Genomic DNA, 23,267 nt, shown 5'->3' with positions numbered 1-23,267 from the left:
TGCCCACCTAATTGGCCCAGATGTTAACGAGCTTCTTAAAGCGTATGGCGGTGGAAGGAGTGGGGGGGGGTGGGGAGGATGGGAGTGGGGGAGGGGGGGGAGGGGGGGGGCTGAGGACGGGACGGGGTGAGAGGTGGGCACTGGAGGTAGTGAGGAGAGGGAAGATGAATAGAGTAGGACATGACAATTAGAAGTTAGGAAGAGGGAAAGGGAAGAAGAGGGTGAGGGGGAAGAAGAAAGTAGGAGTTAAAGGGGAAAAGGCTCATTAGTGTGAGTCATGTAAAAAGAGGACAGAAGAAGAGAGAAGATTCAATTAATGAAAAACATGAGGTGACAGGTAGCATGAAGGCTTTTCATTGGACGGGATCGTTTGGAGAAAATGAAAAAGAATGAAGGAAAACATGTAAAAGAAAGTTGAAAAGTAAAGAACAATTGGTAATATCTGGAGATAGATGGTCAATCAGAAAAAAGAGGTGTAGTAGCAAGTTATAAAATACTCAGGAATTTCAGGAAATGTGTTTAAATCGGTGCATTGAATATGTACTATATTTAGATTTGATAGAAAGGTGAAACAGTTAAAAAATGAAAACAGGATGTTAGCGATATGAAATCATTATCACATACAGAAGCAAAAGCAGCTGCAGGGAGGACAGGCTGCAAACACAGTGTTTGAATACAGGAGAGAGAGAAGAAGAGCAGGAAGATGAAAAGAGAGTAAGGCGTTGAGGACGGGTGTTAAAGGGCGAGAGAAGGAAAGATAAAAGAAGGAACGTGTGTGTTAAAAAGAAAAAGTCAGTTTTTGAGTGTGCTTGAAGGTGAGACATAAATTAGCACTTTCCCCTCTTCTTATCTAGACCTCATGCATCTCCAACACACACACACACACACACACACACACACACACACACACACACACACACACACACACACACAGTCTGAAGTATCTCCCTGAGCACCGCACGGTCAATCATTAAACTCTCGTCAGGACGAGTATTGGCCGTGATGTGTCCTCTCTCTCCCCTCTAAACTGCTGCTACTTCAGTTGGGAGTGTTTTCCTTGGGCCCAAGTGATGACTAATGACACTATTGATTGGCAAGTGTCTTTGATGGAGGGGAGAGTGGGCAACATATTTATAACATCTGTGTCTGAGAGAGGACTGAAGAGATTTATATAACCCTGTTTTCAGTCCTCCTACAGAAAAGAGAGATGTTTACATAACACTGCTTTATCCTTCGCATTTTGAGACATCATTTTGGGAAGATTTTAAGGGTCGATGTCAAACATTTAATTGTATTGCTCCTTCACACTGGTAGGATTTTTTTTCTTTTAGATCACTTTAGGAGGGGAAGTAGAAAAATAGTAAGGGAGTGTGGAAGGATTTTAGACAGATATTCAATAGATCGACCAGAAAGAAGCGCTAGCTGTGGAACATTTTTATGCCTCTGTGCCGGTGACAGCCGAAGAGAAGAGACCGAATTATGATGTCGTCTTGTCTTGTCTTCCGGCCGTCCATCTCATGCTCACAACCGCGGTATCTTAGTAACACCTCATGGGAATCTCTTTAAATTTGGCTAAAACGTTCACTTTGACTCAAGGATGAACTGATTAGGGTTTGGTGGTCAAAGGTCAGGGATACTGTCACTTCACATCCGTCCTTTCCGTCCGTCGATGTCAGAAATTCCATTATTAACAACTAAAGTGGAACATTTCTTCTATTAAACACAGTCGGGGAATATCTGATAGAGATTTCAGGATTTTTTTTTTGGCACTAAACAGTTAAAGCCTTCCCATCCATCTATTTAGCAAAGGACCATTCTGATGTTTTGTAAAACGAAAGAAAAGCCGTATATGTTAAGCCGTGTTCAGACCAAACGCGAAAAAGCAAATGTTAAATATTTTCAACTTGCGCATCCTTTCGCGTCTCCAGGCGCGATTTCGCGGGCATTCGCATCTTTGCATTGACTTTGTATGTCAATGATTCGTTTGTATGATTCGGTTATTATTTTGTCTGTTTGTACAGACATAATCTTGTTAGATTTCTGAAAAATGAAACACACTTTCATTTAACTGTGTCGGTCTATTAAACAACTATTATTTTATCACATACCTTGCAGGATGAATACACACTCGCAATTCCAAAAGTGTCTTCCCTTCAATCAATTTTTAAAGTACACACACACAACACACATTAAACACAGTCTGTTGATTAACCTTAGTCAGCAACACTTTGTGTAAATCAGGTGAACTGTAGTCTTACTGTACTGTACAGCACGCTGAGAAACTGCAATGATTCTGCACCTGATTGTAAAATAAGTCTTTAATAGTTTTGTCGTTTTCAGAGCAGCAAATGCTTTCATGAACTACCTCAAAATTGAATCAGTATGTTAATTAAATTCCGTATTTTAACACATTTTTACTGTATTTTCCCAACACAGCAGGACAGAGCCGCACTCGGAGATAGTTAGATAACTGATGGCAATAAAACTAAACACACTGAAGTTTAGGTATTTCTTTTATCTCTGCTTTTTGTCTGGAATTACTGGGTGGTTTCCCCTCCACCAACGATTACTCAAATAAACAAAAAAAATATGTGACAGGAAAATCACTCTTTGTTTGAACTGCACATAACTCATCTATTTGTGCTGTCTCTCTCACCAGGAGTGCGCCGGGGAGCCTCTGTTCATGCTTTACTGTGCCATCAAGCAGCAGATGGAGAAGGGACCCATCGACGCCATCACGGGAGAAGCCCGCTACTCTCTCAGTGAGGACAAGCTCATCAGGCAACAGATTGACTACAAAACACTGGTCAGTAAACTCACTGTGTCTTCTGGCTTGATGCGTCTGCTTCGGTCTGAATCACTTGACGAGTTGTTAAGCTTTAGTCACATTTGACAGCGATGAAAATTTAAAACTCCTAATCAGCTGTCGAAATGTGGGTGACACTGTTTCCTTAATTAGTCAGGAGTCTGCTGTGTGTGTGTGTGTGTGTGTGTGTGGGGGGGGGGGGGGTTCTTGAGTGGGAAACATGGAGCTTCAGCATCGGTTGTGTTTGGAGGGAGACTGAGATCTGGCCTGGAATTGGCCCGTCTACTGCCTGGTTTCCACCACATTGTTTCTCCAAACAAAGCACTTCAGGTTTGGACTGGAAACATGCAGACAAACCTACTTGTCAGCAGGATCTGACACAGTTGTTTTGGTCTGCACCCAAGTGTGAATGCAGAGTTATTATGAACCAAAACAGTCTAAACAGATAGGGAACATGTCCAGCTTTTAAAATAGCTGCTGCAAACAAAGTACGTGTGAAAATGCTGTCAAGTACATTCAAATGCACCTCAACAGCCATTCAAACATCTCGCGAGTTGGCAGAGTCCTCGCAGTCTCCCTGATTAAGCCGAACTTCTCTTGTCTGTTTCCATTTCCCTTTGTTTCCTCCTGCTACTCTGCCAGACGCTGCACTGTGTAAACCCCGAGAATGAGAACGCCCCCGAGGTGACGGTCAAGTGTTTGAACTGTGACACCATCACTCAGGTCAAAGAGAAGCTGCTCGACGCTGTGTACAAAGGCAGCCCCTACTCACAAAGGCCAAAGGCTTCTGATATGGACCTGGGTAAGACATCCAGTTCTGTACGTGCTGTGCATGCTTATTAATATGTAATGAATTGCACAGGTGTACTTAAAGTGGCCAAGGGGGCTCATTGCACTGCAGCTTAACACTAGTTTGGCTTGAACATTCCTCCCTCACGTATTCAGCAATGCCTTGGGGCCAGCAAAATAAATCCTGTAAACACAAACTTGATATAAAATCAACTTATGAAGTTATTGTGATTGCATGTGTCAGCAAACTGTTAACTGTTAGCAGATTCAAAGTTTGTCATTTGAACTTGTGTTTCTGGCCACATGAAGAATCTTGTTTATTCTCTTCGCCTGAGGGAAATATCTGGTCAGCACCAGCACATCTGGGAACATTGGCTTGAAACACATCCTTGACCCTGTATGGGGAAAAACAAATGTCACTCGCCATTGACTTTAATGTAAAATAGCATGACAAAACCAAACCATTAGAAAAGCACCAGAATTAAATTAGTTTAAAAGTGACCCAAAGACACAATGGAGTAAATACATGTCCACTCTGCCTGCATAGAGGGTGCGAGACACAGCGAGAACATTCATTTTGTCCATCTTTAGTCATCTGTCCCTTCAGTTTTATGGCATTACGCCGGTGCAATTACACCACTCAGTGGTGATATCTGACTGCATGAGCTTCATTCAACCTCTTTTCCCTCTTCTTGAAGAATGGCGTCAAGGTCGGATGGCCAGAATCATCCTGCAGGATGAAGACGTCACAACAAAGATCGACAATGACTGGAAGAGACTCAACACACTGGCTCACTATCAGGTACGAAACAAGCCCATGCATTGACAGACAAGCGAGAGACGGCTCCCGAGACTGATTCATACAGCGAGTATGTCGGCGTGTGCTCTTTGTTGTGCAGGTAACAGATGGCTCTGTGATCGCCCTGGTGCCAAAGCAGAACTCTGCCTATAACATCTCCAACTCCTCCACCTTCACCAAGAGCCTCAGCAGATACGGTACGGCTCCACTTCATCCCATTTAAATCATTCCGTCAATGATTCCCATCCCTCTAACCGCCTCCCCTCCCCCACACCCGCCGACGCTCTTTCATTCACTCTTTGCCTTTGTTTGTCGAGGCCATGATCGGGCCTTTTTTTTTTTTTTTCTTTTTACCCCATCTGAGTGAATGGCAATCCTTTTTATCCACTGCCATCAGCCCAGGCCAAGGCTATTTCATGGCTATTTCCAAGCAGTCCATAAATGACAGGCATTAAAATAGACACCTCGATCCCCAGCTGACAGAGCCAAAGAGAGAGAGAGAGAGACAGAAAGGAGACATAGCAGCTAGATAGACAGAGGCCCAGCGCCACTATGGTATTTACCACCGGAACATTAAACTATTTAGAAGATAAATTACTCTGGACCCTCATCTGATACTGAATGGGTATTAACCCTCATGCATGCACGGCTGCTATCATTGCTACTGATCTGCTTTAGATCCAAGGCAATGTAGCTTTTCTCCAAAACTACCTGCGATAAAAGGGTAAAGTGTAGGTTGGAATTTGTTTCTTTTCGTCAGTGTGTAGTTTGAAAATTGCCCTAAAATTATTATTTTTTAAAAATCTATATAATGATTGTGGTAGAAAAGAGGAGACCTCTCGTTCTTACTCTAATCTCATCATTGGGCACTTAAGGGAAGAAGATATGAGCTGTGAACACGACATTAACATATCATATGGTATCTTCATATTGAAAATGTGAAGTAGTGGCAAACATCTGAATGAGTGCAGCACACAACACCTGCACTGAATGAATACACAATTATAGTGAAGAGAGATGTTGAAATTTACATTCTGAAATTGGAGCTTTCCTTTTACTGAGTCATCTCATGTTATAATTCACTGAAAATTTGTTCATGAGAAAAAAAAATGTGTTTGAATGTTGTTTTTTTAAACTCGTGTGTGTGTGTGCGTGTGTTCGTGAACGGCTGTGTGCGTGAACAAGTGTGTTATTGAGCAGGCGAAAATGTCGGCCACGGATGGTCATGATGAGGTTGGAATCAAAGCCATTCAGCACCCGGCTGGCAGAAGGATCAGCAGCACCAGATACACCCCCAATCAGCCTCTCTCGCCTTTCTATCTCGTGCTCTCCCATTACTCTCCATTTCACCCCCTCTCTCTCCTGACTCCTCCTGACCTTTCGGTCCCTCTGCCCATTTAGCTCGCCCGCCCCCTTTTTCCTGTCATCTCCCCCACATTTACTTCTCCCCTCTCCTCTCATCGAGTCGCCACTCTGTCCTCTCACCCGGCACTAAAGGGGGTTGCAACATGCATCAGCATCTCTCTCTTGTTGTCTCTCTCCTGCTCGTTCCTGCTTTCTACCCCAGAGGCAGCAGCTACTGAGCAGATAATCATCTCCCCCTGTGCACCTCTCCTCCCTAGTGCCTTCAACCCCTAAATGGAACAGTCGCTGATATCTCCTTGCTTTTCTCTAATCAGCTTTGACACTCACACCATAAATAATGAAACAGACACAAATGATGGAGAAAAGGGGTGGGTGAGAAATATTAAAGAGACACTTTGTGTTTAGGGGGATTTTAAATGGAAAGTTTGCCCTTGTTTGTTCTCAGGAATCACGTGGTTTCTAAAGCGAGCTGACATAATTCTTTCTAATTTAAAAATAACATTTTTTTTTTCATTTAGAGAGCATGCTGAGGACAGCCAGCAGTCCGGATAGCTTACGATCCCGAACGCCCATGATCACGCCTGACCTGGAGAGTGGAACCAAACTGTGGCATCTGGTGAAGAACCACGACCACTCAGACCAGAGGGAGGGCGACCGAGGCAGCAAGATGGTCTCTGAGATCTACCTGACCAGGCTGCTCGCTACGAAAGTAAGACCCAGAGGACTAAACTACACCGCAGTTTTTTATAACCTGTCAGTGCAGAAAAACTTCTCAAACAATACTTAAAACTATCGAGGGGACACTAAAACTCAGACTGGGGGAATGTTTTCTGCATTATCATCCCTTCAAGGCAGAGTGATCCACCTCACCTATTTAATGGCAGAGAAAAACTTTGAATTCAGAGTCTCCGCAGATCTTTGAGGGGTCTTAAAATATATTAAATATTTTAAATCTGAGGGTGTTAACGATCCTAAACCAGGTAAATGTATACACATTAGCATTTGCATCCAAAGCATACAGTCAGAGTGACAGTAGGTGCATTAAGTAACACAAAGTACAGCAAATGAGAGACCACACATGAAATGGTTGGGAAGGAGATTTTCTGACTCACATAACCTCATAACCTAATGCATGAAAGGAAAGGAAACCAGACTTAATAGACTTAAACAATATGGTGATGTTCTGGGCATGTTATAAAGAGTACTAGAGCAAAGCAGGAGACGTTATGCAGCCTGTGTAGACAGATGGATTAATTAAAAAGAGGAGTTAAACTGTTCCATCAGAAAAGACTGAGACACACAGCTGCACAGAAGGATTGGTTGGGATCACCAGGAGTTCAGTCTTATTGGAGACTTAACGGAGCAGTCCATCATTTATTCTAAGATGTCATTGGTTAGCCTGAGATCTGACAGTGGAGACAGTCTGGTCATCTGGTAGGAAGGATGGATAGTGTCAGGTATCATCAGCGTAGTCATGGTAAGAAAAACTGTGACCAGATGATCAGGTACTCATCCTTGTGGTACCGCCAGTGGATGGAAAAAAAGGACAGTTGGACTTCTCTCCTTGCTGTGCACTGATAGAAATGCAGTTTCAGTGGTTGGTTTGGTTTTCAGAAAACCAATGAATTTATATATAATAGGTATTTCTAGTAATTCAGTAATTACAGGTATTTTCTGTAATTCACACCTTGACAGGTTTAAGAGGGTTTTTTTTCCTGCATCAAGATGATCTGAGCCTTTTTAAGAATTGTAGGGATTCTAAATGAAACCAGTGAAGCACTAAGTTGTGATTGTTTGAAAGAGAATGTGTTCTTTATTGTTGATGAGGCGAGAGAAATTTGCTAAACTAAATTGGTCACCAATATACATAAACACAAACACAAGAGTAAACAGACTGCCTACATCTTGGATTCTTGCAGTAGAAGCCGGCCTAGCTGTCTTTCCTTCCCTCTTTCAGTGTCTCTCAGTTCACCATCTCTTCCCTAATTGTGAGAGGGGGATGAAAATATAGCAATGGGCAGCAGTTACAAGGGAGCTGGCTTTTCAATTTCCACGGGTAATAAGAAAAAAACAGATTAATAAAAGGTGGACTTGTGGTGCAGAGAGCAGGGAGGCCGATACAGGAGGTGTCAGGAGACAGGTAATTTGTTGAGGGATTGAAGATTTGGTCAGGCACGATGAAAAAAAAACAGAGCGGCAAATGCAATTGAGAAGCTCATCTTGTCCTTGTCTCTCCGTGGCTGTTTCTCTGAGCTCGTCGGCCCGGGCGTCTTGTCTATGCAGATCGCGATACTTTCATCCGTGTCTGGGACAGAAATTATTCCTGTTCCAATTCGCAGCGGCTGATGAAAAATGATCACCAAACATTTTTTCCCTGTTAGATTGTGCCAGATGGAGAAGTCAGGGAAACAAATGTGTTGTTAGGAAAATTCATTTAGCTACATTTGATGTACAATTATGTTGAAGCATTGTCATTGGAGGACGGCACCATCCAAATCCGAGGGCTGGTGTTCCTGTTTGTGATTCTGCAGAGCTCAGCGGGTATGAGCGCGTCACTCTGAGCCCGAGTTATCGCCGTGATACCCACTGGGGCCATTCATACTAAACATGCACACATTTACAGCCCATTCAGGCGCTGTGGATTCAAGTGGTTGGAAACAGTGCACTACATTCTGTCGCACAAAGCAGTGGGACTATTGTTGCTGTTCCTCTCTGAGATTTCACATGATGCCCTTCTCTCCTGATTAATAGGTTGATTTGAAAATGAAGGATATGGGATTTCAGAGCTCTATATCTTAATGGAGTTGTGGGTAGATTGACCCTCAGTGGCAGTACAAAAATACTCAACACATAAATATATGATTACTTCAAAACAAACAAAGACACAACCCAAACAACAACAACAAAAAATGGTCAGGGCGATTATTATAGTGAAGTCAACAGCAGTGGTAACATGTTAAAAAAAAAAACCTGTCAGAAATGAGAACCCAGCTCATACTCATATATAATAACATACAATGTTTATATCAAAGACCTTTTGGCACAAGTTATTTAACCCCTACTGCACAGCGTCGCTCTCAGGCAACGGAACGTTTTTTTCAGCCCCATGACCTTTAAATGGTCCAAAAGGTTTTAGATAATGTTCCAATAAGGTGTAGGAGTCACCATCAAGCATCATCTGAAGGCGGGACATCCTTTTCTGACACATGGTCACAGGAGCACACGATGTAAGAAGGTAACATTCGGGGATCCAAATAAAAAATACTACTAACTCCAAATAAAAAACATATTTGTGCGTATAAAGGTGTAAAGAAGGCTTTTGTCAGGTTTTATGAAGTTTTATTCATATAGCATTTTCAGAAATCCAGTTTTTCTTTCCGTTGCCCCTGGGCATTGTTGTGCCACAAGGGTACTTTTTAACAAAGGGTTTGCTGACAACGTGTTTGGATGTTATCACATACTATTACATGTATTTGTACAGAATACATGCACTAAATATACTTGTTATTATATATATATATATATATATATATATATTAATTTAAATTAACTTATTTTACAGCAATAACAGTTGAAGATTGAAAAAGAGAAAAAGGTGTGAGCACAAGTGAAAAAAACAGGGTTTTAGTTTCCTAAAGCAGACTGCACTCAAATTATGGGTCAAATATCAAAACGAGGCTCATGTGTTTAACGTTATTATTGAATTCAATATGGAAAAATCTCTTGCCTCACGTTTCATCTTCGGGTCTCTGTGTGAGCTTTTTCCTGCTGCTCTGAGCCTCTTTACGTCTTAGGTTTCTTGCTGTTAAAAGGGATTTTTTTTTTTCTTCCTTTCAGCTGTCTTAAGGTTTTATGCTGCTAAAGGGAGTGCTTCCCTTCCAGCTGTCTGAGTTTGTCTGATGTGGGAATTGTTAAATTGTTGTGGTCCCGTCTAAAGTGCCCTGAGATGCCTCATGTTTTGATTTGTTGCTACATAAACAAAAAAAAAATGGAATCTGCATACTCTGCTCCACCCTTCCAGCGTCTAGGCTGCGGGGTCCTGTCCCAACTCCACCAAACCACCAAAATTGATGAGTGAAACTATCACGACTTAAATACATTCTTATTCACTCCTAATGAGCGCTCCTTTATTGAACTGTGATTATTCTTGTTGTGTTTTCATCAGCATTGGAAACTTTGTACATGTTTTTATAGACAGTTCCTGGGTGTCCAGGAACACCATAAGTGATGTGCAAAAAGTGCAATGTCCATCTCTGTTTTACAGCAGAGAAGAACTGCTTTTTTAAGGTTTCACATGGAGGGAAATCTCATTTAAATGAAGTACATATGACATGACCCGCTCTGTGATGCAAACACATGTCTGTATGAAATCCAGTACGTGAAAATGTTTCAAGTGTTTTTACTTCTTTTGTTTTATGATATACTGTCAGTTTGTAAAGATTTTGTGATTTTGGTACCCTCTGAAAATTATTTTATGATCTATAAATTCATACATTTCTCTGTGATTTGGTAGCATTGTCGCACAATGTTGCCCTTAGGCAATGAAATAATAGTTCTGACTGGGTGGGGGGGGGTCCCAAAAATACAAATAAAATATTTTTATTTTTAAAATGTCCCAAAATGAACCAATAAATGAAGCAGAATAATTTGTATCATGTGCACTCAAAATGTTTGCAGTAGAAAGTTAAGGTTCAAAATGCAATTTATTTATAAGAACGTTACAGAAATGAAAACAAACACCCATCGTACTCAACCAAAGCTGATTACCAAAACACAGCTAAAAGCTACACAAAACTAAATTTCACATCAAAACTGTTAATAAACAAAGATGAATGAAATCCAACAAGGATTACAACTAGATTAAAATCACAGTTCCTTACCTCTTTTTTTTTTTTTTTTCCTCTGCCCTCATTCTTCCATTCAGGGTACGTTACAGAAGTTTGTGGACGACCTGTTTGAGACCATTTTCAGCACAGCCCACAGAGGCAGCGCGCTGCCGCTGGCTATCAAGTACATGTTCGACTTCCTGGACGAGCAGGCCGACAAACACTCCATCACAGACTACGACGTGCGACATACCTGGAAGAGCAACTGGTAAGTCGGAGAGTTAATGTCTTCTAACCTGCGGTCACTGAAAAAGGAATTAACACGGATGGTGCAGTGTTATCGAAACTGGATGCAGACTTATGAGATGGAAGCTCATTCTGGGAAGTGAAATTTCAACTCCAGCACTCAAGAGATCTTCAGGTGTCTTCAGTTTTGGTCCTCATGACATTTGCATTGAAATCTCTGGAAGTGACTGACTGCAATGGAAATGGCCATTAAAAGAGTATTCAAATGGCCAAAAGGATGTAGTTTTAAATGTTAGTGTTACAGCATGTAGCCCATCTGCAAACAACAGTGAACAACATTGTACAATCAACCCTGTAGGCATTAAATTAAATCAATAAATACAAGTCTGCAAAATGGGCAGAAAATTAAAAGAGATGCTGTGTCGGATGTTTAGTTATGATTTACTGCTCGATCTAATAACATCTTCAGAGTAGCACTGCAAAATGTTTGTTCATACATTATTTATGAACATTTATTTCATTTACGTGTATTTTCCTGTATTTGCTCAGCATTTATAAAGTTCTGGCCAAATGTATTTTGCAGCAGACAGCTACCTCATTGCGTGAAGGCTGCGGTTCATACTGAGCAAGACTAAAATAAAGACAATATAAGCCAGTAAAACAAGACAGCCTTAATGTACACACTGGACTGATGCATTTTCTCTTCCTCTCTGTAGTCTTCCTCTACGGTTCTGGGTGAATGTGATCAAGAACCCCCAGTTTGTATTTGACATCCATAAGAACAGTATCACGGACGCCTGTCTGTCTGTGGTGGCGCAGACCTTCATGGACTCCTGTTCCACGTCCGAACACAAACTGGGAAAAGACTCGCCTTCAAATAAGCTTCTCTACGCTAAAGACATCCCCAACTACAAGAACTGGGTAGAGAGGTAAGACGAACCACAACAAACCGACATTCAAATCGAGTACATGAAAAAAAACATTTATGTGGACGGCTGGAGAGTGAAAGAAAAATGAGGAGGGGTGTTAATTTGACAGTTAATTACACTATTAAACTACAGAGCTAAAAGCAGCTGTAAGATTATAACAACATTACAGGTTTATCTGCTGCTGGCGTTTAAAACACAAACTCACGCTGTAATTACAGCTGTGTTGCTCCCGGCTTATAAACATAAATACAGAACATACAGAGTGTAGAGGGTAACAGTGATGCCAGCTTCACGCGAATCCACTTCCAACGCAAAAATGTCCTTTACTTTAGTTTGTTTAAGTAACAAGTGAAGACAGAAAACACAGAGGTGCAGGAAGGATTTATAGCAGCTGTTTGCCTTCTCATTTTAAAACGGAGGCTCTCAGAAAAATGTCCTCTGGTTCACCCTTCATCTTTTATTCAGCTCCAGAATGTTTAACTAAACTCAAGATAAGTGAATGCACCACCAGCTCTTGCTACAGTTATTGTTTCTACTTTTGGGGAAGAGTCCAATAGGCTCTAAGTCGCTTTTTTAGGCTGCTTCTTACCGGACTCTTTGTTTTGCAGTGTGCGTTGCAGCTCCTCCGTCAGCATGTGGAGATGATGTGTGACATGATGAATTAGTCATGATTTTTTTTGTTAGCCAGATTTACAGTTTATCAACTGCTGCTGGTTAAAAATCATGTATAATACTAATTAAACTACGTTAGTTAAAAAGTAAATGACGTGTTCCTCATGCAGCCTCTTCCAGCTTCCAGAGAGCATTGGGCAGCAGTGTGAGATAAGGATTTATACTTGAGCGTTAACTGGATTCAGCTGAACTTTGTTTTTATTATGCCTCCTAACCAACACTGTATCCCAGCCTGCCCTGCTGCAGGAAACCTTGAGGTAGCCGATATATTGATTCTGCACACAGGTCCGGGTAAAGCTCAGTATTGGGATGTATTCTAAATATTCTGTGTTGTTTCCGGCATCGATTTCAACTGACTTTTTTGCTCCTTCGATGCAGCCAACAACACGAGTCGATAAATATTAAGGTTGGTGTTTCCCTGACAGACTGAACCTCAACAACTTCTCCTCCCAACATTCTCTTTTCTTTTATACCCAACATAATAAAGTGGTGAAAATCAATCTGCTTTTGTATAAGGAGCTGCTAAATATATAGTTATTTCAGCCACTGAATGAGGCTGAAATCAGGAACAACTGTCTGAAACTTTCTCGAGTTTTGAAAAGTGAAGGCAATGCAGAAGGGCCTTAAAGTGCAGTACCAACACAGGCCACTAGGAGCTGACCCCAATAAACCTGTGCCTCCAATAGACTCCTAATCAAAAACCATCAACTTTTCACTTGGAATACAAAGTCAATACGCTTTTTCACGTAATTTTTGCAAAATTCTCTCCTTCTGATCAGGTTCTGGTTGTTCTTCCAAAAATAATTCTATAATTAATTCGGTGTTCGGCCTCAAAGAGAGGAATGCGTGTCTGATTTGATTGACATGCTTGGGGTACAGTCCGGTTTCAGGAATGGGTGGTTGGGTGTATTGTCCTCTGGTTCTTAGTGAGATCCACCCCTCGCGTCACCCCAGCTGGTCCAAATATGGTCACTTCTGGCTCAAAAAAACCAAAATGGTGCCAGCCAACAAACCAATGGGTGACATCACGGTGGGTTGCCACTTGGTCAGGCACCAGCCGTGAGAACTAAACCAGAGATGACTGAGTCACAGAAGCAGGTGTGCATCTCTAAATGCTTTTACTTTTCGCTGCTGCTCTCCCCCCTCCCCACCCTCTCCATCTCCTTTTTGAAAAGTCAAATTATGCAATACAATACAATATGTTAGAAGATATAGCCATTTGTCCTGTCAAAGTGTCCCGTTACAAGACAAAGGAAACATCAGCTAAATATTGTGCATGGAAATCTGTATGAATCTGTATGAATCCCCCGGTGAGGAGCCTGACCAGCAGCTGCTGCGTGCGTCCAGAATATTTGATAACGGTTAGGTAGAGGTTTGGAGGGAATGCAAATGGCGCGATGAATAAAACTCTTCCTGACTTCTCTTCCAGGTATTACTCCGATATCTCCCGCATGCCAGCCATCAGCGATCAGGACATGAGTGCCTACCTAGCAGAGCAGTCCCGCCTGCACCTCAGCCAGTTCAACAGCATGTCTGCGCTGCACGAGATCTACTCGTACATCATCAAATACAAAGATGAGGTGAGCTCCCGCTGCACATCAGAGAGAACGAACAGTAGAATTATCTGGTAGAGGGGTGGGCTGGGTCTCCCCGTCCCTTTACTTGTCTTGACTAATACCATGAAGTCATTTTAATTCAATTACGCTGATAACCAGTCCACATCAGTACAGGCTGGAAGGTATTACCACCATTAGGATGCACATTAGGGCATGAGCTCAACACAAATTTGAACTTATTGGAGCTTAACTAAATTCATGTATTTTTTTTTTTTCCAAAGACCTGCACATACAGTTTCCTACAGATGCTGCAGCTCAATTAAAATTGAAAATGTGTGTACAAACCAAGAAGCTCTTAAAGGAGCAGTGTGTCATTTGAAAAAACGCTTATTTTGCTGTGTTGTTCAGAGTTAGATGAGAAGATCAATACCATTCTGCTTTGTGTACGCCAAGGGTTGTCATCGCCAGGCAACCAGCAAGGACCGCACCAAGTAAATATGAGCATTATAAAAGAATCAGGGTGCAAAGCTATAAAAATAAAATTAAAAAAAAAAACACAAAAAAAACCCCATTTAAAACCTGCTATTTGAAAGATCAAAACTTGAACTATCAGACACATATTTTTCTTGAGTTATTCATGTGTGGCCATCTTCATCCACACAAAGACTTTTAATGAATAGGGAACAGATTCAGAATCTGTGCCATTAAAAACAGTACGCTGGGGTTTCACAGATAGTTATGCACCACACTATTTATTGGCTGGGTACATTCAATCTCTGGTTGAAACACAAGGTGACAACAAGACCCTTGGAAGTCACAGTGAGGCACAGGCGAGGAGATCAGTACACGCTTGTTCTTTTTATTGTAGATTTGTTTTGCATGGATTAAACAAACAAGATAAAGCACGCTAATAGGTGAGCATTAAAGGTGCTGGTCGGCATATTTTATTACCTCTGGACAGAGCCAGGCCAGCTGATTTCCCCCTGTTCTAGTCTTTGTGCTAAGCTAAGCTAACAGGGTTTTGGCAATAGCTTTACAAATACAGACAGATGTCAGAGTCGCCTGAATGTTTCAGGTCTATTTGTGTCGTTTGCGTCTATGTGCACAAATCGATGCTCACTAAATGTCCTATTTCGATTGAGGAGCCATATGTCTGTACTTTCTCTCCTCCTCAACTTCATCTTGCTTTTAATTGGTGAAAGAAGCGCCCCCTCTTTCCTCCGCTCCGTCCCTCCACACCAGCAGTATTACAGTCGTTACGCTGGCTGCTTGCAGCTGGCTCCATTCAAACCAACTGCTCCCCTTCATTACAGCCTATTATCCAGATGTAGGCAGCTGCACAGTCCTCACCGCCTTTAACACGAGCGCTGGCCTCACACTCGCACACACATCAATGCGCTATACATACTCGCACACACATTCTAATGTACACACACACACACACACACACACACACACACACACACACACACACACACACACACACACACACACACTCCTGCACACATTCTCAGTGGCAATTAACATACAATTATAGACATCCCACTGGTCCTCACATATGCCCTGCCAACCCAGCCATTGTAGTCAGCATCAGTCTGGTTGTAATCGCTAACCTGTGAACGGAAATTAGCATCAGAGCATTCTGTCTGCTGAAGAGTTGGAGTGTATTTTGAGCATCTACGGTTAAGGAGCATAATAAATGCACCCACTGCGCATTGCTGCATGCTTTAGGTTCGAAAGAAGTGATTATGGCGTGATGATGCAAAGTAATCGTCTTCCTTCTCTGCATCCAGATCCTGTCAGCGTTGCAGAAGGATGATCAGTCGCGCCGACAGCGACTACGCGGCAAGCTGGAGCAGGTCATCGACACCATGGCCCTGGCTAGCTGAGGACCAGCCAATCACACGCCCCAGCTAGCGGAGAAGTGGCTAACCAACCACTTTGACGCCCTGTGACATTTTAACCCTCGACGTTTGAAGTCTGTCGTTATCACCCTTCACAAAACAACAACCTACAGCAGCGGGAAAGACTGCGAGGACACAAGCACCCAGCAGCAGCAGCACACTGGAGAGACAGCAGAGTTTGGAACTAAGACCCCCGTCAGCCGGGCTGGCTTTTCTTTTCTTCTTTTTCTTCTTCTTCTCTGAGCCACCAACCCTGCCATGAACAACCAAATGAACTGCGCCCCACGGCCTCAGCCGACAGGGACCTCAGCTCAGGAGAGCGTTTATTGTCATCAAGGCCCTCGTCACATCTAGAGTCCGATGGGAGCAGCAGTTGGGTACTTTGGCCACAATCAGGACCAGTACATGCACAGTGGTGACCAAAAACTCATCTAACTGGAGCTGGAACGCTACAGGAAACATACAAGCTGCCGGCGGGTATCTTTCCACAGCCAAGGCTACGGTTCAGACTGTGAGCCAGTAAAAATCCAGGATATATTATTGCGATATTTGATCCCTGTAAGGAAGTTCTCGTTTCTGTTGCAGTCCTTCACAGGGAGGTCAGAGGTCAGGGACAGCTGCAGAGCAGCGGCCACAGAGCAGGTAGAGAATCAGTGCGTTGCTCACAGACGCTTCGGCAGTTTGGATGCTCGGCAACAAGCTGCCGCCACTGCAGGGCAACCAAGAGGAAGGACTTTGCAGGGAAACTCTTTCTCCAGCACTGACTCTCCAACTCTCTACCAACAAGAACTCCACTGTTGTCGAACAAAGGACAGTTTCATAACTCTGTATTTGATTTGTTATTGCATTTGACTCTCTTTTTTTGTTTTGTCCGACTGCCTACTCGCCCCAGTGCTGTGCCACTTGTGTTACTGCTGAATTTGCACAACAAAGCTAAATCAAAAGAGAGAAGAGGATATATGAATATATATATATATAGATATATAAATACAAACCTTTTGTTTTTAAAACAAATGAAAAGCTGAAAAAAATGTTTTCCATTTCGATGTACAAAAAGATAAGTTTGAGAAGAGGATTTGATATTTCCAGGATGAAAACTTATGAAAACACAAGGAAAAAGTCGTCCTGTGCCATGTTTTACTTTGAATGTTGTTTAGTGCAAACAGACTTCTTTTCGTTCGATGAAAATGTGCTATGATGAAAATGTTGTCATGCTTAGTGACTGAAAGTGAGAGTTTAAAAATAGGTAAATGGCAAAAATATATATATATATATATATATATATTATAGACACTTTCTATACTTCATGAGGTCTTGGGGCCATTGTGTGCCACATCTGTGGCTCTGTAGACAGTAAAAGGACAAATGATGCCTGGAAGCCGCCTGTGAGCCAACTGACCTACAGTGCTTTTGTGTTTGTTTTAGAGGAAACCAAATACATCGAGGCATGGTCAGCTGGTTTAGATGGGACAAAAGGCATTTCTGTGGAAGCCGACCTCGACTGTAGAGGCGCCAGGCAGTCATTTTAGCAGATCCATCTAATGGGCGTCGCAGCTTCTTGTTTTCTAGACCTCCCCTCTCGTCTGAAACATTTACCGAAATGCACCATCCAAAATGAAGGCTAGTTTTGCTGTCCAGAAGAAAGTGATACAGTATTGTCAATTTTTTGTTTTCTAGTTTGCCATGAAGGTGGTGAAGCTAAAGGGTCCCTTTTTGAAATGTGAATGAGGTTTATGAAAAGATAATGAAATGTAGCTTCATGTGAGTGTTTTTGTACCAGTTTAAGGCCTTTCTCTTTTTTTTGTTTTCTTTTTGTTCTGTGGTTTATAGGGGTAAAAATGAAAAAAAGTTCAAATGTTTTCCTTCCTTCAATCGTGTGCTGCTCCACATTAACTTGCTGCGCTTAAAAAAAAAAAAAAATCACACATTTAGCAGCAAGACTTTCTCCGAGGAGTTCACACGGCTAATTATGAAGGCTGGAAAATACAAAGGATTGAACTCCAGTGAACAAATCATGGTGATGTATATATGGTCATCCATTCTGTAAAAGCTTGTCATGCAGTACAAAGCACCAGACAAATCAACAACCACAGCACCTGGATGAACTCTTTGTATGCCTATGGTTGGAAAAAAAAATCATCATGAGAAATAAGAGTTAAAGGCTTCAAATGCAATATGGAAACTGTTACCAATGCTTCAAAGTCATTTCCTTTTTCTTCCTCTTCAGGAGTGCTTCCCTCCAAACCTTTTTCTCCTGTGGTTGAGGGGAAAGGGCCCGTTAACCAGCTGATAGTAAAGTGCTCAGTCCAGTTCAGACGGCTTTGAAGTGCTTTGCAGTTACATCAGGAACCTTGCAGGCCAGGGCTGGTAGGTTTTATTTCAAATTGGAAGTTAACGTAACACTGTGAGTCTTTCCGGGGGTCCGAGACCCAGAACTATAGCAGTTATTTGGCTTATTCTATTTTGCGGGTAGATCAACTGGAAAAGCATACGAAAAGAATGTATCATTTTAATTATTAGTATGCTAGTTTTACAGCATGAAGTTTAAGTGCGACTTGTCATGTTCGGTGAAATTAGCGAGTTTCATCCTCTTAAATTTGTGGTGAATTTAGTCCCTTTTGGAGTGTTTCTTTGAGGTGCGATCCCTGTAGTCTGAGCCGCATGGTTTAACAAACTGGCAAATAATGACGTAGTTTCGATAAGAATAAAACTAAAATAAGCTTAATTATTGTTTTATATTAAAGCAACTGTGGGGCACTGCTACATACGAGCCACATGTCACCTGTTAGGCAATGTTAGCTACTACTAACATGCTGGCATGCTAAAGATGACTCCCAATGCTATATTAATTGAATGACGATTTCCAGTTGTATCCACTTAGAAATGAGCTGTAAAGCAATCTCTTTTTTTCTGTTTGGGAGATGGTTTTTTTTGTTTTGTTTTCACATACAATTACCAGATCTGTACCAACCTTCATGCCACTAAGCCAAACACATATTGCTGCTGTCAAGTAAAAACTATTGAGTCCAACAAACATACTTTGTCCTTGATGAATTTATGATAATTTCTGAAAACCCTTTAAGAACCCAGTGTACATTCAAAACTCTAATATAGTCATGAGCCTGTCATTCGCACTGTGTTTTTATCTGACAGCACAAATGTGTGTGTGTGAACAGAAACGTCCTGTATGCGCTTCAATACTTGAACCACTGATCTACACAGGGTAAAACAACATTCAGGGCGGCTGACCAAAGCTTTGTTCATCTGCATCAGGAGAACATCTCTGTGAAAAGAGATTATCTTTGATCCATCTGCTTTTCAGTTCTTCCACAAAACAATTTTAGCATTTTTCATTTGAAGTCATTTAAATACTCGGTAACTGAAGGTACTTAGTGTTTGACTTCATTTTTGATGATTGGTAAAGTTGAGGCAATGAAACAGTCGGAGGATGTGGACCACTGCATTGATGTGTGACTTCTATTCACTTGCTTAGTTGTTCTTTTGGTGAAGACTTGTAAAGATGATTTTAGTGATATTTAAAAAAAAAACAAACAAAAAAAAAATTCAATAATGATGCTTAGTTCGTGCCCCTATAGGATCACTTTTGTAGGGAGTAAAATAGAAAAAAAAAAATCCGCACATTGATGCGATCAGGCCCAAGTGGTCTGTAGTGCTTTTGTTTCTCAGTTTTGATACTCGTTTTCTGCTTCACCACTTGTTGGAGTAAAAGATGAAAAGACTCAGGCAAGGCAGAGGAAGTCCTTTGAAGGCCACGGCACCGCTTCATTTTCCATTCTGTCACATCTGTGGCGCTCATTTCATTTTATCACATAAAAACCGACGGTTATAAAGGAGGGTGGAGTGAGAATAGGAAAGTTAAGGGAGAGATTCTCTGGCCGTTTGACCGACGCACAAATGTTCACTGTGCCTTGTCAGCCTCTTACTATGTAGAAAATGGATGTAAATATATTGAACTTTATTTCATAAAATCATACATTTTCAAAAAGTTGATGAAAAGATTGACACCAGTCTGTTTGTTAAGTCTGGAGCTCAGACACGTGTTTAGCTGAGCTTAAATAAGCAAAGAGCTAATTTGGCTCTGTCAATTCCGAACAATACAGACACTTAAAAAGGTGTCTGAGGAAGAAATTGCATCTCATTTTAAGAGAAGTGTAAATTCAACAAAGGGAGGGTAAAATGCTGGAGCTACTGTACGCAGCACACAATGAATGTAACAAAGAAGCTTCAACACATAACTCCCTCCAGAACCATACATTCCATAACTTACAGCTTTTAGGTTGTTGGTATGTTACGTTTTTCACTTTGCTTGAAGGTACTTATGTTTGTCTTCATACAAGCATTAAGACTGAATTCTAAGCACAGCTAAGCTAATTACATCCTGACAACAGCTTAACATACAGACATAATATTAATATTGAAATTCTTTTGAGCCAATTCTCAAAATAGGAAAACAAAGTGTATTTCTTCCCAAGATTTAGGGAAATGATTAATACCACTCTCATTACTGTATTCTATGTCTTGAGCTGGGTATCAAACTTGGATACTTTTATGACACCAACCAGGACTATTTAGCATCATAAAATGCCTTGTTGTTTGGCACCAAATTTTCATGCCTACGCTACATCTATGCGAACACATTTTTGTTTTGAAAATATATAACTTTTGCTCCATTTACACAGGAGGAAATCTCATTGGTGTTAGTGAGCAACAGCAGTGCATAGACTTTGCTCGAGCAGCCCACCCCAAAAAATAAAATCCCTCAGTTTCAACTCATTTAGCTTAAAATTTAGATTAGAGGATCTTATTTTACTCTTCTTAAATTAATCTTTGGCCATAAACCTGTCAGAGTTGTGCTGCACTAAAACAAGGTTTCTCTGTGTGCAGCGGGTAAGCTGGTGTCTACTGATCACATACGTGAGGTGACAATTGGTGAATTGTCCCCTTGAGCGAACGCTTTCATCAGAGGTGTTCCGGGAACATCCGTGAATTGTAACTTGGACATCTTTTGATTTGTAGCTGTCCTCTGCCATAAAATGCATGGAAAGGAGAAATTTGTACTGCAATGTGTAAAGGATTTGTCTTTTTCTTAAAATGGATCCTGGAAAATTGGCATAGAAAAAAGTAACGGTATCAAAGTTAAGGTACCAGTATTGAAATTTTTAGAACAAAACCCAACCCTAGTTACAGCTGGAGCTAAGAGATGGTTAACTCAGTTTAGCATAAAGTCTGACAGGTAAAGGAGTCAAATGGCAGCCTAATGGTGTCTGTATTAGTACAGCTGGAAAATTTATGTTTTAACTCGAATTATCTGTAATAGCTCCTGGTTTCCCCTTCCTTGGATTATTTCTGGTAACCTGAGATAATAAGGTTATGGATTTAACTCCATCTCAAGTGTACAGACTTGAGAGTGGTATCAATTCTCTCATCTAAAGCTTAGTAAGAAAGGTCATTCATAGAAATATGAAACTAAAACGTGTCCACGGACCGACACCATGCTTTGAACATTGTGAAAGCCATCTTTAAAATCTATTCTGATAACTTTGTGAAATGTACCTGTGTATGAGTAACGGGCTGCACCCTCCAACATGACACCAGCTCAGCCCATCACAAAGACACACCTCTGCACAACATTAAAACGTACCTTCATCTACCATTTTTGACCCCCAAACAGCGACGCTGACAGGTTTTCCATCCCCGCAGTTCCAGCTCTTCAGCTTCCTCACCTGCTGAGTTCACTTTGATTAAAGTACATTTCAGAGACGGAGCAGAGGACGTAAAATAACTTCACACAGATTAAAGAGGAGAGAGGTAGAATGGGAAAAAAAAAATACCTTAAAGAATTTTAATACTATATGAATTCTGATACCTTTTTAAGAGTTTCAGACTTGAAGCTGCTGTGACAGGTTTTGGCTGTTTCACGCCCGTGTAAATATCCTGCTCTTTCCTATTTTGCAGATTTATTACGTGTAAATAGACACGCATCAAGGAGAGATTAAACATGTTTTTTGCTAAATCTGGCTCGTCTGATGTTTTTATTCCCTGTACACCCTCAAAGTTGTGGATTTGAAAGTTGTAACAAGTTTTAGGTTTATCTCAAGTGCACGTCACCACACAAGAACTCGAAAGATCAAAAGAAGCATATATAAGACTTAAATACACGTTTACTGTACTCTGCATATTCTGGTACAGCAGACACTACTTCTTCTGTTGATTTCCTCTCTGTTTTACCGCGGTGATGTTGAAGATGACATTGAAAATGATAAGAAAGAAAATGATGATGACAAGCCTTTACTTGCCAGACTTTACTGTCAGAATCCCTTACTGATGTGAGCCAGGAAGATGCAAAGCTGAGTTTGAAGAGCACAGTCATCCATCCACCCGTATCCATTCAAGTGAAAATATGGAAATTATCCCAGAGACTGTCAGACCAGTGAATCCTTAAATGACACTGTCAGACATGAGTGCTGTGTTGCAGTAATGATGTGATTGAAAATGTGCCTTAGAATCTTCTTGTGCCACCGAATTTGCTTATTGTGTACTGTAAATCTTTCAAAACAGCTTGAGCATGGAAATAAAAAAAAAATACAACATGTCTAACACTGAGGACCATTAAGTGGTGGGAAAAAAAGGAACACTAATATTTATTGTACTTGACTGCTTTTGTCACATTTTTTGTCTTTTCCCCTCTTGCGTTCTTTTCACCAAACTCCCTGCATGGCTCTTTGGATGGATTCCTATCTAACCCAGCACTTCAATCTGCGGGACTTTCTCACGGACTCAAACCGCAGCCTCCTGAGTGAAAGTCCTCGGTTTGACCATCCAATTATGCAGAACCGTATTACAGCAACACATGTAATACACCTAACAATTCAATTCAATTCAATTAAATTCAATTCAATTCAATTCAACTCAACTCAACTCAACTCAACTTTATTTATATAGCGCCAAATCACAACACAGGTTATTTCATGGCACGTAACACATTAAAGTCCTTACAGCAGAACTTTACAGCATTAAACAGAGAAACCCAACAATTCAACAATTCCCACATAAACTGGGAGGGAAAAACTCCTCTTTAAGGGAGAAAAACCTTCAACAGAGGGAAGAAAAACTCCCTCTTAACAGGAAGAAACCTCCGACAGAACCAGGCTCAGAGATGAGCAGCCATCTGCCTCGATGGGGTGAGGGGAGAGCAGAGAGAGAAAAGGACAGCAGAGATTCCAAAGCATGAGCTGTTGGTGGGACCAACAATCACAGAGCAGAGACATGCAGCTCCATGACGGGACATCTGCAAAAGAAAGAACAGAAAGAGCGAGGGAACTGAATGGAGAGACAACAGACAATATGCAAAAAC

General features: G+C 41.4%; 1 protein-coding gene across 2 annotated transcripts in view; it reads left to right on the top strand.

Moving 5' to 3' along the window:
- Nucleotides 1–21,930, top strand: part of LOC138193533 (plexin-A1-like) — a 261,016-nt gene extending 239,086 nt beyond the window's left edge. For both annotated transcript variants that reach the window (XM_069141669.1, XM_069141668.1), the window contains exons 25-33: nt 2,660–2,806; nt 3,449–3,608; nt 4,294–4,397; nt 4,495–4,591; nt 6,278–6,468; nt 10,684–10,853; nt 11,548–11,760; nt 13,862–14,012; nt 15,782–21,930. In XM_069141669.1, coding sequence (XP_068997770.1) covers nt 2,660–2,806; nt 3,449–3,608; nt 4,294–4,397; nt 4,495–4,591; nt 6,278–6,468; nt 10,684–10,853; nt 11,548–11,760; nt 13,862–14,012; nt 15,782–15,877 — 1,329 coding nt within the window. In that variant the 3' untranslated portion in view covers nt 15,878–21,930. The remainder of the gene's footprint in view (nt 1–2,659; nt 2,807–3,448; nt 3,609–4,293; nt 4,398–4,494; nt 4,592–6,277; nt 6,469–10,683; nt 10,854–11,547; nt 11,761–13,861; nt 14,013–15,781) is intronic.
- Nucleotides 21,931–23,267: the final 1,337 nt, after the last annotated feature.

This window comes from Embiotoca jacksoni, unplaced genomic scaffold, assembly GCF_022577435.1.
Source record: "Embiotoca jacksoni isolate LCO1_2020_lvr unplaced genomic scaffold, fEmbJac1.0.p SCAF_9, whole genome shotgun sequence".
NCBI lineage: Eukaryota > Metazoa > Chordata > Actinopteri > Embiotocidae > Embiotoca > Embiotoca jacksoni.
Note: the sequence above shows the minus strand (reverse complement) of the source record. Positions and strands in the feature narration are given on the sequence as shown.